Source organism: Hypomesus nipponensis, chromosome 22 (genome assembly GCF_054491055.1).
Source record: "Hypomesus nipponensis isolate SF chromosome 22, ASM5449105v1, whole genome shotgun sequence".
NCBI lineage: Eukaryota > Metazoa > Chordata > Actinopteri > Osmeriformes > Osmeridae > Hypomesus > Hypomesus nipponensis.
The window spans coordinates 16,894,303-16,911,715 of NC_140382.1; the positions used below are offsets into that span (position 1 = coordinate 16,894,303).

Genomic DNA, 17,413 nt, shown 5'->3' on the forward strand with positions numbered 1-17,413 from the left:
TATTTCCAGATCAACCGTAGTTTCTCGTTGTTTTTCCCATGACAATGCTTCAAACAAAACTCCCCCCGGGGGAACTTTCTGAGCTGCAGTGTCTTAAAGAACAAACCCAAGGCGACATGCCAGCCAGCAGACGTATCTCCACATCTAGAGGAGATTTCACAAGCAAACTCAATGGGGGAATTCCAAGAAAAGACAAACGCCTATAAACCTTATACACAAGGTTTTGATTTATTTTCCTGTTCTAAAATTGAGTTTCCCCCCCCCCCCCTTCTTAAGACGTTGTCCTTTTCCCGGAAATGGTTATTCATTTAGGGGTTTTTCTCCAGATGAACAAAGATAAACATTCCCTTGGGTCACTCTATCAAGCGGAGTATAATGTTTATTATTATTAAGGTTAATAAGCCAGAATGTTTACTGCGTTTACAGCGCTGCAAGAAGATAATGGAATCAGACAGTAAAACGGATCTTCGAAATCGGAGTGGGGGTGAAGGGACGTTTTGTAGCACCTCTGGGGTGATATGTTTAATTTATCTGACGGGGACTTCCCTGAACTCGTTGGCAAAGTCCCTGAGAGGTCAAAGGTGAAGTAATGAGTTCAGGGCGAGATGTGCGCTTCTCTGGCAGGGGTCAGGGAACTGGCCGAGAGGCTGTAACTCTAGCTTGTGTTGAATTATTCCTGTGGGACGTGGACTATATACCCTCTGGAACAGGGCCAGGCCAACCCAATAAACAAACTGAACCAATCGTGGGTTCAAACCTAAATTGCGTACAAAAAAATTGCCCAATCAAAGGGCCCCCTGCACTATTTTTGTTTAGGTTCCCCAAAACCATGGGGCCGGTCCGGCTCTGCAGTGGAACTCTTTGTGCTTTCCTTTACTAAATAAGTCAAGAACATTAGCTGGCCTACGACGTCCTCTAGTGGCAGAAAAGTAGGAGGCACATGACCGCAAATCTTCGATATTAACTCCTCAAAAAAAGTTCGGAAACGTTATTTCATTCCATTATTCCTCCCCTTCAATAATACCAATTGGTACTGTATTTTATATCGTTGGAAAGCCTTACAACAAGGTACAACTTGTAAGGATCGTGGATTCGTGGAATGAGCAACACAGCTAACCGTGTGGGTAGCGGCCCCAAAAAATCCCCTGGAATATTTTTCTGTTGGTATTCACTCTCGTTTTGACTTGCTTGGTGGATTGGATTGCATAAGAATGTACAAACAGTTAACATAGGGCTTTATATACTGATTTTGCCAACCATCTTATTGTTTTTTATTGGTGTGGACCATACCTGTGAACTAATATACAATATTATTATTGCTGCACCTTGCCTGGTAAATTGAATTTGAATTAAAGTGTCTGCTAAAATAATAGTTTTTTTTCTGTACCATGGGCAGTGAGACCAGGTTCTAAACAGTGCAGTGTAGGATACATGTGACCACAATGTCAGCAGCAGGCCTGTGATTGAATAGAGATGTTGATCCGAGATGTTGATCCGAGATGTTGATCTCTCTGAGGGGTCTGCTGGAGCCTCCGGGTACACGCCCACAAACTGTCCCTGATGGGGTTAGGTTGGTTGTGTGTGTGTGTAGTTGTGGCGTGTTTTTGTGTGTGTGTGTATGGTGGTGAGGGTGGGGGGGTTGAAGGTGTGTGTGTGTGTGTGTGTGTGTGTGTGTGTGGGAGGGGGGGTGATGGTTGTGTGTGTGTATGGTTGGGGGGTGTATGGGGTGTGTGTGGAGAGTGTGTTGTGAGGTATGTGTGTGTGTATTGGATTGTGTGTGTAGTCAGATTAGACTACACACACACTGCTAGTGAAGCTCAGCTGTACACGCTCACACTTTTGTGCACAGGACAACTTCGCTCTTCTGACTCCTGACTTTCTGCCGTACTTTATGTGCATGGCGCTTGGAAGGAAATTAGCGTCTGCCAAAACGAACGAACCGTGAAATGTAAACAATCCGAATCTATTGACAGTGTTACAACGACAGTGAATGTTCATTAGTGGTGCTTGAGCGGCTGTTCTGACAGGCAATCCCGGGGTTTTCCAGCGCGTCAGTGGGTTGCACTCGGACACTGGGTCTGTCTGTCTGTGGTTCAGAGTCGGGGGTGTGTCGCTGTGTGCCAGTGCTGCCTCACAGATGGTGTAGGCGCTGGTGGTGTAAACTCAGGTCTCCAGAACATCTGTTAGGCTTTGGGCCATTTGCATTTCTTATATTCTTATTACACACTCTCTCCCCCATGCTGACCCACGACAACCACGGCAACCATATCAGATCAGCCCAAACATATCTTTGAATCATTGCCAAATAAAAACATTGTTGTAGGCCTATCTAATTGCTTCAAGGTTTATTATATTGATCTAACAGTACGGGATGATTAAGACTTTATCGAGTGACCGGATTGGATTTTACAACCTCTTTCTGAACCTTCTAAATGTTGATATAATTATATCGACTTTGCCAGAGATTCTTCAATCACCGAACATTATGAGGGGCCGTATTGGAAATACGTCAAGACTGTTGTTACACAAACACATGAAGCAGACACATTCACATGTTGAACGTTCACACGCGCATCCCACTGCACTGGAACCTCACAGATATGTGGAACGCTCGTCTGAAATACTTCCTAAACGGTCCCTCGTAGAACATAATTTGACTTGCACATGTATTGTACTGATCACACCATTAGATGGAGCACCATACTAGGAGACGGAGAGTTGTTATAGTGGTCATTCAAAACGCTTGCATTTCGTTCAAGCATTTTTTCTTCAACCCTGTGCAAGTAATCAGCAGCCACAAGTGTTTACGTAAGTGTTAGAACCACCAAATAATAGTCAAGGGATCTCGTAGCTAGTTGACTGTCACCTAAATAAAAGTATCGTTAAAGCAGTTCTTCTAAATTCACGGATTAAGAGAGAGCATTTCAACCGCGTGAATCTACGTGAATCATTCACGTTCTGTCGAAACTCAGCAAAATCCAGTCTATGAAGTGTGCGTGCCTACGCATAGCGCAGAACGCCCACTATGCTGTAATTGTAAAGGGGATTGGCTGCTAAAGATAACCGTGGCTCTATCTTTTCCGTGATTGGTCGAGGCCGAATTGTCCATTACGTTATGCTTGTTCTACAAATACACTGGGAGCTCGAGAGAGGGAAGACGTAATGGTGTTATTTCTTGTGCCCTTGCAATGGTCATCGTCCTAATATTACTTGACAATTTCCACAACCGTGATTCATCATGAAGGTACGTACAATGTTTATACCTCTGTGGAATTGTGATGTATTCAATCTGTTTTTATAAAGGTTAACTTTAATAGACTTTGCGAGCAGAAAGAAAAATAAACAGTATAATAGACGCATGCAACTGACAGTTGAGAATTCAGTATATGATGTTATTATAGCTGATTATTTCACACGATGAAGCCGACAGTGGCGTTAGAGTGGTAGATTACATTATATGTAAAAATCGTTTCTATTATAAAAATCTGAGCGCTTCCCCTAGTGGTAACTGTAAATGTAAGTGCATCGCTAAACTAGATGATAATATACGGTGTTAATGAGCTTCCTTGGGTCTTCTGATTCCCACTCCTGGATGCTTCAGTTCACTTGCACTAGAGAGTGGAGTGCAGTGCTCATTCAACCGCGAGCGAGCGTTAATCTCTAATAACATAATCAGTTTACTGCAGTCAATGAGTGAGAGAATATTTCGAGACGTCTGGTTCTAGATAATCACCTGTACCAAGTGAAGGGAAATGTGTAATCCTTACAAATCACTGCGCAGGAACGCCACATACTTAAACAGCGATGATGATGATGTTTACCATTAGTTTTTTTTTTCCAGTGAGAGGATTCCAATCTCAGTAAATAAAAGTAATGTACGTCATTTTTAACCAGTTATGTCCCTCTTTCTGACAAGATATGCATGATTAACAAGCCAGTAGATGTAAACGTAGCAGTAGACGATAAATTATCAACAGTTTATGATTGGCTCACTGCCAATAAGAATGCAGCAGCACGCAGTTTTTTTTAAACATCTGCGAAATCTTCAAATGTAAACACGAAATTGGCTTTAGCAGTCATTGTTCTTCTATTTCAGTCATTTCTGATATCCATTCAAAAATTGTAAAGGCTTTACACTGTAGCCTACCCTTTTCGCAATAAACAAGATATTATCTCGAAGACATTTAAAAGTTTAGTCAAGCTTTATTGCGTGGTGCATGGTCAAGACTGTAAGGGCCTGTGTAACGTGTGATCGGGGTCTATTAGTGACTGAAGTTGATCTCTCTCTAGAATGAAAGTATCTTGTTTCCTAGAAATGGGCTATGGAATTATATAATACATTTTATCTACTGGTTAACATCGGAAAGAAGATTTTCAGCCTGGGAACAATCCCTATCTGAAGCTCACTTCCGGTGTGAATAGTCTCTATTTCAGGCTTTGACGTTAAGGTAATGGTGATTGTCCATGAACTAGACAAATGCTTATCTTCACATCTTCATCAGAGATATCAGAGAACACAAGATATGACAAGAAAGGAGCTGCTGGAATTAGAAACTGAAATTGTACACATTGTATATATTTAGCTTCAGGAGGATTTAACCTACTTTCAGTTGTCTCCCAGCTGTTTGCCTGGCAGAGGCTCCAGAATATTTAGTAGCTTCACTGACACAACCCCCAAAAAATTGATTTAGAAATGTACGACCCTAAGTGACAGCGTGAATCTATTGGAATTAAAGACCTCGTCACCGCTGTATCAGTCTGGTTGTTGGTATTAAATGTGCCAGTCAGATTTTAATAACACAGGATCATCTTCTCTAGAGGACAAGCTTCAGTTTTATTGCTGCCCTCCGAAAAATATTCCCTCATCTGAATCCATTTTCCTTAATATTAGGCGCCTGTCCTTTTCCCACCCTGAAGGAAAGTGTTTTTTTGGGCTGGACTTCATTTCCTGACTGAGCGAACACAACCTGTATTCGCCACACTTCCAAATGTGCCAGAGATTGTCTGACGCCATGGATATGAGCTGCTTAGCTAAAACAGGCTTTTGTGTTTTTATGTGAGTAGAATCTCCCACGGTCACTTCCTGAATGCAGATCCAATGCAGATGTCCAGAATGGACATCGTGTTGATGCGTGAGGAAGAGAGGAGGAGGAGGGGAGGAAGAAAGGAGGGGAGGAAGAGAGGAGAAGAGGGGAGGAAGAGAGGAGAGGAGGGGAGGAAGAGAGGAGGGGAGGAAGAGGAAGAGGGAGGGGAGGAAGAGAGGAGGGGAGGGGAGGGGAGGAAGAGAGGAGGGGAGGAGGACTGCTGTTCAGACCCCTTTGTGTGGGGCCTGCCAATCGGAGACACTCTCGATTGGATGAGCTGGGACTTCCTGTCAGTCACTTCCTGATCCTGGTCTGGGTGGAAGTGCAGTGCTTGGAGCCGGCTGAACGCATGCCTCACTATGTCAAGACCATCTCCATGGAGATGGAGTGAGAGGAGGGGGGATGGAGGGAAAGAGAAAGCAAGAGAGGGGGAGAGCAAGGTTGAAAGAGAGAGAGTGACAGAGAGAGAGTGACAGAGAGAGAGACAGAGAGAGAGAGATACAGAGAGAGAGTGCTGGGATGGAGAGAGAATGGATGGAAGGATAAATAGAACACTAACTATGTGAATGGTGGAATATGGAATATTGAATGGTAAGAGAGGTTCACTGCTGTGGGTCAGTGTTTATACAAAAAAAAAAACGAACCGCAGACATAGAGCCTCTGTTTATATCAGTTTCATCCGATTGAATATTTGAGGCCTTTTCTCCCAAAACACAGAGGGAAGAAACAGACCCTTATCTCTCCTCAGCATCATCCAGGCTACAGGCTGACATTTATCCTGCCAAATGGCTCAAAGTTCAGCAGTATTTAGAAAGTCCTAGATGTTCATAAGGGAACCTCTGCACAGCCAAGGCACCCTGCCAAGACCCTGTCTGACAGGAGAGTGTGTCAGGATGGAGGATTGTCCTAAACCTGCTGCAAAGGAGACCAGGGAGAGACTGTCCTGAGAGGAGAGACTATCCTGAGAGAGATACTGTCCTGAGAGGAGAGACTGTGCTGAGAGGAGATACTGCGCTGAGAGGAGATACTGTCCTGAGAGGAGATACTGTCCTGAGAGGAGATACTGTCCTGAGAGGAGAGACTGTCCTGAGAGGAGAGACTGTCCTTAGAGGAGATACTGTCCTGAGAGGAGATACTGTCCTGAGAGGAGAGACTGTCCTGAGAGGAGATACTGTGCTGAGAGGAGATACTGTCCTGAGAGGAGATACTGTGCTGAGAGGAGATACTGTCCTGAGAGGAGAGACTGTCTTGAGAGGAGATACTGTCCTGAGAGGAGATACTGTCCTTAAAGGAGAGACTGTCCTGAGAGGAGATACGGTCCTGAGAGGAGAAACTGTGCTGAGAGGAGAGACTGTCCTGAGAGGAGATACTGTCCTGAGAGGAGATACTGTCCTGAGAGGAGAGACTGTCCTGAGAGGAGATACTGTCCTGAGAGGAGAGACTGTCCTGAGAGGAGATACTGTCCTGAGAGGAGAGACTGTCCTGAGAGGAGATACTGTCCTGAGAGGAGAGACTGTCCTGAGAGGAGATACTGTCCTGAGAGGAGATACTGTGCTGAGAGGAGATACTGTCCTGAGAGGAGAGACTGTCCTGAGAGGAGATACTGTCCTGAGAGGAGAGACTGTCCTGAGAGGAGAGACTGTCCTGAGAGGAGATACTGTCCTGAGAGGAGATACTGTCCTGAGAGGAGAGACTGTCTTGAGAGGAGATACTGTCCTGAGAGGAGATACTGTCCTTAAAGGAGAGACTGTCCTGAGAGGAGATACTGTCCTGAGAGGAGAGACTGTCCTGAGAGGAGATACTGTCCTGAGAGGAGATACTGTCCTGAGAGGAGAGACTGTCCTGAGAGGAGATACTGTCCTGAGAGGAGAGACTGTCCTGAGAGGAGAGACTGTCCTGAGAGGAGATACTGTCCTGAGAGGAGATACTGTGCTGAGAGGAGATACTGTCCTGAGAGGAGAGACTGTCCTGAGAGGAGATACTGTCCTGAGAGGAGATACTGTCCTGAGAGGAGATACTGTCCTGAGAGGAGAGACTGTCCTGAGAGGAGATACTGTCCTGAGAGGCTCTCCTGGTGGCGCCCTGCCAGGCAGGAGTCGTTCCAGGCTGCCTCCCTGCTCCTCGTCAGTCTAGCAGGGGACAGCTGAGGAGCTGGAGGAGGAAGAGGGGAGCATGTTAATAGGCCGCCTCCTCTCTTTTTCTCTCCTGGGTCCTAGCTCCCTCCTCTCTTTTCCTCTCCTGGGTCCTAGCTCTTACCACTCTTTCCCTGGTTCCTTTCCTCTCTTCTCAACTCCTCTGCTGGGTTCAAGTTGCCCGCCTCTCCTACCCTCTGTCCTTGAACCTTCAACCTCTTAATCTGCAGTCAAATGCTCTAACCACTGAGCTTCACCCACCCTAAACACACCTATAAACCTTTGCCAACCGTCCAACTGCAACTCTGTGTACCTCTGGTTTAGCCGGCCTTCAAGTTCACCTCCCTCTGCTCCAGCAGGCTCTCCCTCTGTAGCGCTCAGCTCCTGTGTTACGTAAGCGCTGCTTAAGCTGATAGAGGAGGTGAGATCAGAGGGGTCGTGGTGTCCCGGGTCACAGCAGACGCTGAGCCCTCTCCCTGTAAACACCAGAGCGAACCCTGCGTGAAACGGACTCTGTCTTCTTCTGCGGTGAGCCGTGGGAGACACTGTCTTCTTCTGTGGTGAGCCACGAGGCCCCAGTATATCGGGCTATAAGCTCATGTCAGCCTATTGATTCCCCAGACCCTGGAACAGAAGACGTATTCTCCTCCCTCCTCTCCTCCCCTCCTCCATCCCTCCCTTCCTCCTTCCTCCCTCTCTCCTCTCCTCATCAGTATGCTCCAAGCAGCTTCGGTTTAGATCACGCCATCTTGGCTGCCAGACCCTGGGCAGTGTTGTGGTCAGTAAACAAGAGCCGGATAGGCCTGTCACATGCAGTTCTTTTGTTCCCGCACCATGACAGATACTGGGTCAACTTTACCAGAGCACTGGTCACTCACACAATGAGCCCAGGACTGTTGAAAGTACTTCAACTGGTAAAGACCACTGAAAATCTGTTGATACAGGAGCTATGCACTCCTGATCCTAAGTCTTCCTCTGTAGTAACTAAATGCAGTATTTGTACTTAGCTTTGGAGACAAATGTTTGTGCTACTCATAATGATTGCTGGGTTGCAGACCCAGCACTCTGTCCAGCCTAATACTGAGAATAAGAATCTTCTTAATTGACTTGCCAGGTCAAATATAATACATGTTAAATAAATAAAACATGTAAAGACTGTTGTGTTCTCAGAGCGCAGGCTCTGTGCTTTTTATATAGGGAGTAGGAATAACATGTACTCATGTAGGAGACACTAAATGGTAGAGGGGTAATATGAACCTGCAACGTCTTGCTCTGCAGTCATACGCTCTAACCACTGAACTATACCTTCCCAGGACACACCGAGGACAAAACTCCAGAGAGGGAGGGATCCGCTGAAACTATTTCAAGTGCATTGTGGGAAACGGTGATGAATGACAAGTGGAGTGGCATGTTAGAGATGCCCCCTTGCCTGCTCCCAGACTCGCTCCCTTTTAAACACTGGCTGTCAAGGATTTCAAACTGTGGTTGGGCTTATTATTAATCTATGAGCTCCTTTCTGTCAAGGCACTCACATATCGATTAAGCATTTATTGACAACCATAGACGTGGAAATAGATTTAGTTTGGCGGAGTGGGTGTATCTCGGGAAAGCAGTCCCTGCCTCGAGCATTTGCAAGCAACATACATAGAATATGAAGCAGGGAGCAAGATGAGTAATATTCCCCTTGATGGATAGAAACGTAAACATGGGGGAGATGGTGGAGGGCGGCAGCAGCACAGATCATACAACACCTGGAAGTGAGTGAGTGTCCACGTGGGCCTTTTAGTGCGCCTTATCGGACATGGCCCAATGGGTTTGAGCGGGTTAACACAGGTGTAGTTAATGAGCAGATGAAGCGCGTTGCCCGAGGGCCTGAACGTGGCTTCGCTCATGTCCTACTGTAATTAGGGATTCAGATTCAGATGGCTGAGCGGTTATTGAGTCGGGCTGTTAATCAGAAGGTTGCCGGCTGTGCCAAATGATGTTGTGTCTTTGGGCAAGGCACTTCACCCTACTTGCCTCGGGGGAATGTCCCTGTACTTACTGTAAGTCGCTCTGGATGAGAGCGTCTGCTAAATGACTCAATGTAAAATGTAAATGTAATTCCTTTCTGGTCAGTTAAGGCTCTACCTTGGATGTGTTGGACACAAAAGAAGGAGGGAGAAATGTATCCAGTGTGTGTGTGTCTTTCAGTGTCTGTTTGTGTACGTCCTTGTGTGTTTTACCGTGCGTGTGTGTGTCTCCTTGCGTGTGTGCCCAGGCGGGGGCATCGTCGATGTGGGCGTCCTGCTGCGGGCTGCTGAACGAGGTGATCGGGACAGGCACGGTGCGGGCGCAGCAGCCTGGCTTCGGCGCCGGGGCGGGGCCCTTCCGCTTCGCCCCCAGCGCAGGGTACTCCACCTACCCCCCCACCAGCTCAGGGAGCGCCGGGCAGCTGTGCAAGGCCTGCGGACTGGCCTTCTCTGTGTTCAGACGCAAGGTAGGACGGGGACCTGAGGAGGAGGAGGAGGAGGGTGGTGGTGATGGTGGTGGTGATGAGGGTGGTGATGGTTGTGGTGATGAGGGTGGTGGTGATGGTGGTGGTGATGAGGGTGGTGATGGTGGTGGTGATGAGGGTGGTGGTGATGGTGGTGGTGATGAGGGTGATGGTGGTGGTGATGAGGGTGGTGGTGATGGTGGTGGTGATGAGGGTGGTGGTGATGGTGGTGGTGATGAGGGTGGTGGTGGTGATGAGGGTGGTGGTGATGGTGGTGGTGATGAGGGTGGTGGTGGTGATGAGGGTGGTGGTGATGAGGGAGGTGGTGGTGATGACGGTGGTGGTGATGAGGGTGGTGGTGGTGATGAGGGTGGTGGTGATGAGGGTGGTGGTGATGAGGGAGGTGGTGGTGATGAGGGTGGTGGTGGTGATGAGGGTGGTGGTGATGAGGGAGGTGGTGGTGATGAGGGTGGTGGTGATGATGACAGTAAAGGTAACGGAGGTGCTGATACGAGAAGGTCATTGGGGATTTTCAAGATGTCTGTTCCCACTCCATGCTTCCTTATCCCAGGGTGTCCAGCTGAGACCACAGGTCACCAGCAGAGTGCCTCTCACTGGTGTTCCTGGCATCAGTGCCTACTGGGACCCAGATGAGAGCTCTGGGGGTCTCCTGACAGCTCCCAGCCCCCAGCTTAGATAGCTCTATCATCACAGCCACACCTGTAGCCAGGCTTAAACCCCCGAATACACACCCGTGTGTGTCCCAGCTTGGTATTTCCGTCATGAAAGGAGGGACACTGGAGGAGGTCTGCACACAGGGGCTGAAGAATGGATCTGTCGCCGTGGAAATGGCCTCTTTCTGGACTGGAACACGTTTGCACACCAATGATATGGAAATGATTCCCGGTGCATCCAATCGTATTCTCTGCCCGCTCAGGGGTAGTTAATTTGTCTGTCTATCATCAGTACACTGAGATAAGGCTGGAAATGTCATAAATAAACATAAATATTATGCATGGGTAATTTGGATTGTAGTTTTTTTTTTTTTTTTTTACCTTTTTAGAATGTCATGACATCTTCAGTGAGGGACACAGAAAAGTAGTTTGGTAGTGCTGATGTGCAATGTCCCTCTCATTAACCGTATTGAATACAAAGTCTGGATAATTGAAAGGCTCAATTGACTCAATGATGGAAGTAAAGAATTCTGCTGGGTGATTAAGTGCTAATGAGGAAGGTGTGGCGAATTACCATCAGCAAGAACAGGATCATCTCTCTCTCTTTCCTCCCTCCCTTGACACCTCCCCCCCCTCCCTAAATGTCTCCACCCCACCCCCTGTCACACCCTGCCCTCTGCCCTTCCTCACCCTCCTACCCCCCAACCCCTCCTCTTCCTCACCCTCCTACCTCAACCCCTCCCCTTCCTCACCCTCCTACCCCAACCCCTCCCCTTCCTCACCCTCCTACCCCAACCCCTCCCCTTTCTCACCCTCCTACCCCAACCCCTCCCCTTCCTCACCCTCCTACCCCAACCCCTCCCCTTCCTCACCCTGTCACACACCCCCTCCCCTCCACGCAGCACGTGTGCTCAGACTGCAAGAGGAGCTTCTGCGCTCTGTGCTCGGTGCCGCAGGAGGACCTGCGCTGCTGCACCACTTGCCACCTGCTCCGCGCCACCTGCTTCCAGCGGCCGCGCCTCATGCAGCTGCGCGTCAAAGACCTGCGCCAGTACCTGCTCCTGCGCAACATTCCCACGGACACCTGCCGGGAGAAGGAGGACCTGGTGGACCTGGTGCTCTGCCACCAGGGGGCCGCGGGCACTCCTCGACCCCTGGGGGCCAACCCGGAGGAGGAGGAGGAGGGGGAGGAGCTGGAGGCGGAGGAGGGGGAGGAGCTTGAGGAGGAAGGGCCGGCTGATACGGACAGTCTTCACTCGCCGGCTCACTCGCTCCAGGCCACGCCCCCGTCCCCCGTACGCTCCCCGTCAGAACTGTCGGTGGTGTCTGCTTCTCAGGAAGACGCACTCAGCCGGAGTGACAGCTCAGGGACCCCTAGTCAGGTGCGTACACACACACACATGCTGACACACACACACAGACTGAACGTACACATAACACACACACACACATGCTCACACACGTTGGCTAATACACACACGCAGGCAAAATATCTCTACAGAATCCTTATCACGGGAGATTATGGGTTTTAAGTGGTCGGTTGTGGCATAGCTCTGTGGTAGAGTAATGCTGATCAAGAGATTGCAGGTTCAAATCCCCTCCCCGTACGTTGCTCTGGACAAAATCGCCTGCTAAATGAATACATTCCATTAAACGCGCTGTGAGATGGAGAGACCAAGGCGATGTTCAATTCAGTGAGCGCAGGTTCTCCGAGGTCTCCTGGTGGTGTGGCTGTGGGACGTGAACGAGCTGGCGACGTGTGTTCCCTTCCTTCTGCACCTCATCGTCCTCTCGAGAACAACCCTTAGGTCCACGTGACAGCAGGAAACAGCTGCACTCAGAGTGTGTTTGTGTGCAAGGTCCTGGGAGAAGCCAGCGACAGCCAGGGATTAAGCAATTTGCCTTTTTTATTTTTTTAGGGGGTCTGTTGTGCGAAGCCTGTTACATAACGCTCGCTCTCTCTCTTTCTATCTCTCATTCGCACACACACACACACACACACACACACACACACACACACACACACACACACACACACACACAGGTTATCGTATGAATCCCCTCCAGCCCCACAGTTGTGTTTTCAGAGAGAGAGAGAAGGGGCATCACAATATCACGCTACACTCTGTCCCTGCCAGTGTTCTTTTGGCAGCCTCAACGTCAGCGGTTCACATCCTGGTGGGTCGTCAAGGTTTCAGAACCCGACGAGAAGAAGCTCGTCCCGTCGTGGGTCTGGCCGGAGAGAGCGGATTCTAGAAGTAGAGAGAGTCGAGGTGTAGCTTGACAGTAGGAATGGGAGGGACGACGCCACCGGATCCACTCATGCATTCATTATGAACACAGGTGCATTGTGGGAGGCCGTGTCTGATTGGTCTGGTGGAATGTGGCTGACCCCCCCCACAGACACGCACACTCCATTCCTCATTGTGACATCACACAGGAAGAGCTGCCTGCAACCATTAGCTAATTGCCTTTTTGTGCTGTGGGGGAGGGAGGGGGGGGGGGGGAGGGGATTAGAGAGGGGTTAGAGGGAGGGGTGGTACTCTTATGACCATTTCTGTTTTATGACTTTTCTTCATTGCACATAAATGGGTTGCCTTAATGCAGCAATGTGCCACATGCTGGGAGCACTTCTGCTGGCTGCAGCCATCGTGAGCCACTCCAATTATAACCACCGGCTTCAAAGGGAATTATTCACTGCAGAGTTGAGATAAGAAGTTGCAATGTTACTGAATAGTTAATGTAAAATACATATATATATATGGTCCTGAGAGGACGTTGTTTAAGTTACTTTGCTGTTATAAAACGTCTGAAGAGAGAGGTTTTCCCTGTGTTTGATTTGTCTTCTTGTGTTCTTCATGCGAGGGGCAAGGGCTGTTTTGTCGTCTGTGAAGAGACTGAGCATGCTGGGGCTGCAGCTTCCCCTGTGGTTATCCAGCAAACTGCAGGTTGTTACATTTCTTAAATCCTTCTGTGCGCTGTTTTGACTCTCAGGACCACGTGGAGATTCCGACTGTGTCGCTCCTGAACCTGGAACCCGTTGAGAACATCCCAGAGGTGAGGAGACCCCGCCCCAAGCCCTCTCTGCCGTAGAAGTCCTGACACTGTCTTCAAATCCCTCTGATGTGTTGTGTAAAGTACTGTCTGAGTACAGCAGTGATGGGCATAGCTCAGGTGTAGAGCGTTGCACTGCAGATCTTAAGGTTGCAGGTTCAAATCCCCATCTATACATCGCTCAGGAGGAAAGCATCTGAATAAAAAGACGTCAGTAGTAGTAACACTTACCCGCTCTCTTCCTGAGTTGTGCTGAGTGCTACAACAGAAGAGAAGATGTTTATTGATCCCTGGGGGAAGCTGCTGTGTAATAGTAGCAAAATGTACAGTGGGGATTGAATCCAGGTCAGCTGAATAGTGGGGGCAGTGATTCTCACCTCTACACCACCAGCACTAGAGGAACTGAAGCTGTCTGAGGTGGGATGGCTGGCGTGGGATAGTTAGTTTTGTCAGAAGTGAAGTCTTCAATGTGTGGTCTCCTCCAGGTCAGCCCGGCCACTCAGAGGAGGGTGCGTGCCTCTCTCTCCGACCTGGAGCACGAAGGAGACATCAAGAACCTGTCTGTCCGCCAGCTCAAAGAGATCCTGGCCAGGAACTTTGTGAACTACTCGGGCTGCTGTGAGAAGTGGGAGCTGATGGAGAGGGTGCATCGCCTCTACCGGGAGAACGAGCACAACAGGAAGTCCAGTAAGCCTTGTTATGACATCATGCCCTTGATTGTGACATCGTATCAATTATGACAGTGAAGGTAAAACGTTTTCAAATAAATAAATAGTGAAGTACTGATACCAGAAAATGGTAATAAAGTAAATATGGTAATAAAATATTTGTACTTCATTACTTCCCATCTGCGCAACAGTGAAATCACAGTGTAATAACAGTGTAACAACAGGGCAACAATGGTATAATAACAGTAATCACAGTGTAATGACAACATAATAATGTAATGTCAGATTGATCATGCCACCAAATAAAGATTAAAACTAAAAACGTAAACTTTTCACACTGACCTGTGCTGATTTTGCAGTATCATTAACAATGTGTTTTTTTGTTTGTTTTTATTCTAGTGGAAAATGTCAGCCACAGCATAACAGCAGGTGAGACAACATGATCACGAGAAATGTTTTTATATTTACGCCGGATGTTTCCATTCTACCTGAGGAGAATCCTAATGTAGCTCCGCGTGGCGTTTTGCACTGTGCACATTCTGTTATGTCTGACATACAGTTATATGTGAATAGCATGTATTGAATGGGCATAGCCACAATACATTTAAAAAATCTTAAAATGAGGGTGCAAAAAAAAAATGGATACCAACTTTCTCATATATATATATATACATCCCCCCCAAAATTGTGAGGGGCTGACATGTAAATGACGGGGCCTAGGCAACATTACTGATCTAGCCCTTAAACTGTGCTAGTCTCGCTGGCAATACAGTTACCATACGAGTAATCTGAGACCATTTTACTTCACAGCTTCACAACTTCAAATTTATAATGATTTAAACTAGATTGTTTTGAGTCACTAATAGATGTTTTGTCACCGCCCCTTTTTGTAACTAAAGTGGTGGCGTATCCTCGTCCAGGGTGTAATGGCGGGGTCGGAGGTAAGATGGCCGCCTGAAGGCATGTCCACCTCCACCATCTTCCCAGTCTCTAACTGTTCATTACAGACTGTATCCCCCATTGCTGTGTCATGCTAGCATGCTATCTTGATAGCCCGCTGCTCCAGCTTTCACTGCAGGGCCAAGCTAGCATGCTAGCATGCTTCTACAGCTCTGCGTGCAGAGTCATAAAGCATGCTAGCACACTGCTGCAGCTCTGAGTGCTCATTCCCCCCACGTCATTGCACACACACACACAAGTCCCATCTCCTCCGCCTCGCTCCATTACATTTTCCACATTTTTCTCCTCTTATCTCTTTCCTCATCCTGCTTGCCTCTGGTGGCTTGTCTCTCATCTTGACGCTGATGTGGTCCCTAAGAGCTTTTCCCTCTTTATGACATATCATATTCTTTTAATAGCAGCGCCCTCATCAGGTTTAATTACATTTACCAGGTTGCGTTTTCGCGGACACGCTCGCTAACAGACAGGGCTGGAGAGCAAGCCTGCTTGATACTCTGTAAAGTGTAGCTCAGGGCAGACCCTGGCTCATGTTGCGGTCGAAACCAGTTCTGTGTCCCACGTCATGTGACTCAACCACCAGCAAGCTGTCTCGTGTTTCTAACCTTTGAACCCCGTTCGCCCGCGCGCTCTCTCTTTTCCCAGACGGCACGAGGACGCAGCTGGCGCTGGACGACAACCTGTGCCGCATCTGCATGGACGCCGTCATCGACTGCGTGCTCCTGGAGTGCGGTCACATGGTCACGTGCACCAAGTGCGGCAAGAGGATGAGCGAGTGCCCCATCTGCCGGCAGTACGTGGTGAGGGCCGTGCACGTCTTCAAGTCCTAGCTCTGCCGAAGGGCGCGGATGGAGAGGACGGGGGCGGGGCGGGACGGGGGGGTGGACGGAGGAGCGTGCACGTGCCAGACTCGGTAGCGGGTTCGGACAGGCTGAGGCCGTGCACGTCGGCAAGACCCCTCCCTCGTCCTGATGGTCCTCACGGACAACTCATTGTGGTACTGACCCCTGCCCCGCCCCCCCCCCCCCCCCCTCACTGCTGCCGCACACACACACACTCCGCCCGGACGGCGTTCCTCTCAGCCAGGATCCAAAAAACAACCACCACCTGTTTTTCTTTTGCACAGCTCTTCACCTCATGTAGTAGCGTTGTGTACACGCGCGGAGAGCTAATGGGTCTCACGAATACTTGAAGAGGTTTGGTCGTGCTCAGTGTCGGTCTGTAGAGGGTTAGGGGGGGGCTGACGGAGGAGAAGCAGAATTCCCAGGTTAGAGTCACTATGGTTTACACACTCATTTCCTGTCCAGCCACACCGCACGTCCCCTCTGTGTTCTTTACTATGTGCAATATGAGAAGAGAAAGATGCTTTTGTTGTGAGTTTTCCGTGACGTTTGTGTGACTGAAGATCTGACTGTCCATATGGCCCTATCAGGCTGCATATGTCTAGACAGATTTAACGGTGTGGTGTTCTAAACAAAGACTATACACACACATATATATTTAGACACACACACACACATATATACACACACACAATGGTGTACAAGGTGCCAAACCTCATTCCACTTGTGCAGAAAGTTCTAGAACACCTTGTCATGCTGCCATGTGTCAGCACCCACCTGGGAGGAGCCTAAAGTGAAACATCCGGAACAGACAACTCCAGGGATTGTCTGGATTTGAGCCTACATTAACCCATATTAGCACACATTAGCATACTGTATAACCACTGCAGATGCAGACCTGCACTTGACAACAATCCCACCCTCTGAGAAAGCCAAGAGAAAGGCCATTCAACATCGGCAAGTCTCGTTCAGCTTGGAAAAGTCTCGTGTGGCGTCGTTGGTGTTTCGCAGTGTTTCCTGTGTTATTTGTACGTGTGTCTTTTGTTTTGAAGTCTGACTAGTTGTGTGATTCAGCTGTTTAACTCAAGCAATATCATACCACTTCCTGTCCACTTCCTGTCCACTTCCTGTCCCCCAGGTGTTCGTCCGCTTGTGCTACCCATCCACTGTGTCATACCTTTCATGAAGTAGGTATCAGGTGCTAATTCCCATTTTTCAGCTTTGGTTGTTCACATATATTTGATCATGTTGTGGATGTATCTTTTGATATGCACATTTTAAGAAGAGGATACCTATTCTCAATCTGTTTAAATTATTTTTGTTTAATTCTACACTGCTCAACTGTCTGTAAAGTATCTACTTATGCCTGTTAACATAGAGAAAAAGCTTACTGCTGTAAATGAATTGCGTATGATAGCTAATATTGTTGTTTGCCAATATTTAATAAGTTATTGAATGATAAATGTATATTTTTCCATTTGCTTTGGAAGACTCAATATACTTTATTAGCATTAGAGGTTTCAAAT

General features: G+C 48.2%; 1 protein-coding gene across 2 annotated transcripts; it reads left to right on the forward strand.

Moving 5' to 3' along the window:
- Positions 1-3,127: 3,127 nt before the first annotated feature.
- On the forward strand, positions 3,128-15,912 carry rnf34b (ring finger protein 34b). Of its 2 annotated transcripts, XM_084687067.1 has the most exons (8): positions 3,128-3,244; positions 9,477-9,695; positions 11,269-11,748; positions 13,361-13,423; positions 13,906-14,107; positions 14,488-14,517; positions 14,988-15,029; positions 15,691-15,912. In XM_084687067.1, the coding sequence occupies exons 1-8, from the start codon at positions 3,239-3,241 to the stop codon at positions 15,873-15,875; spliced, it is 1,227 nt and encodes a 408-aa protein (XP_084543193.1). In that variant the 5' UTR covers positions 3,128-3,238; the 3' UTR covers positions 15,876-15,912. The 2 variants fall into 2 exon arrangements, with proteins under 2 accessions (XP_084543193.1, XP_084543194.1); XM_084687068.1 differs by lacking the exon at positions 14,988-15,029.
- Positions 15,913-17,413: the final 1,501 nt, after the last annotated feature.

Bases quoted from the DNA above. Each gene is read 5' to 3' on its own strand.
- rnf34b (XM_084687067.1), top strand. The intron at 9,696-11,268 runs GTAGGACGGGGA...CCCTCCACGCAG, and splicing joins TCTCTGTGTTCAGACGCAAG to CACGTGTGCTCAGACTGCAA. The intron at 14,518-14,987 runs GTGAGACAACAT...TTGTAACTAAAG, and splicing joins CAGCCACAGCATAACAGCAG to TGGTGGCGTATCCTCGTCCA.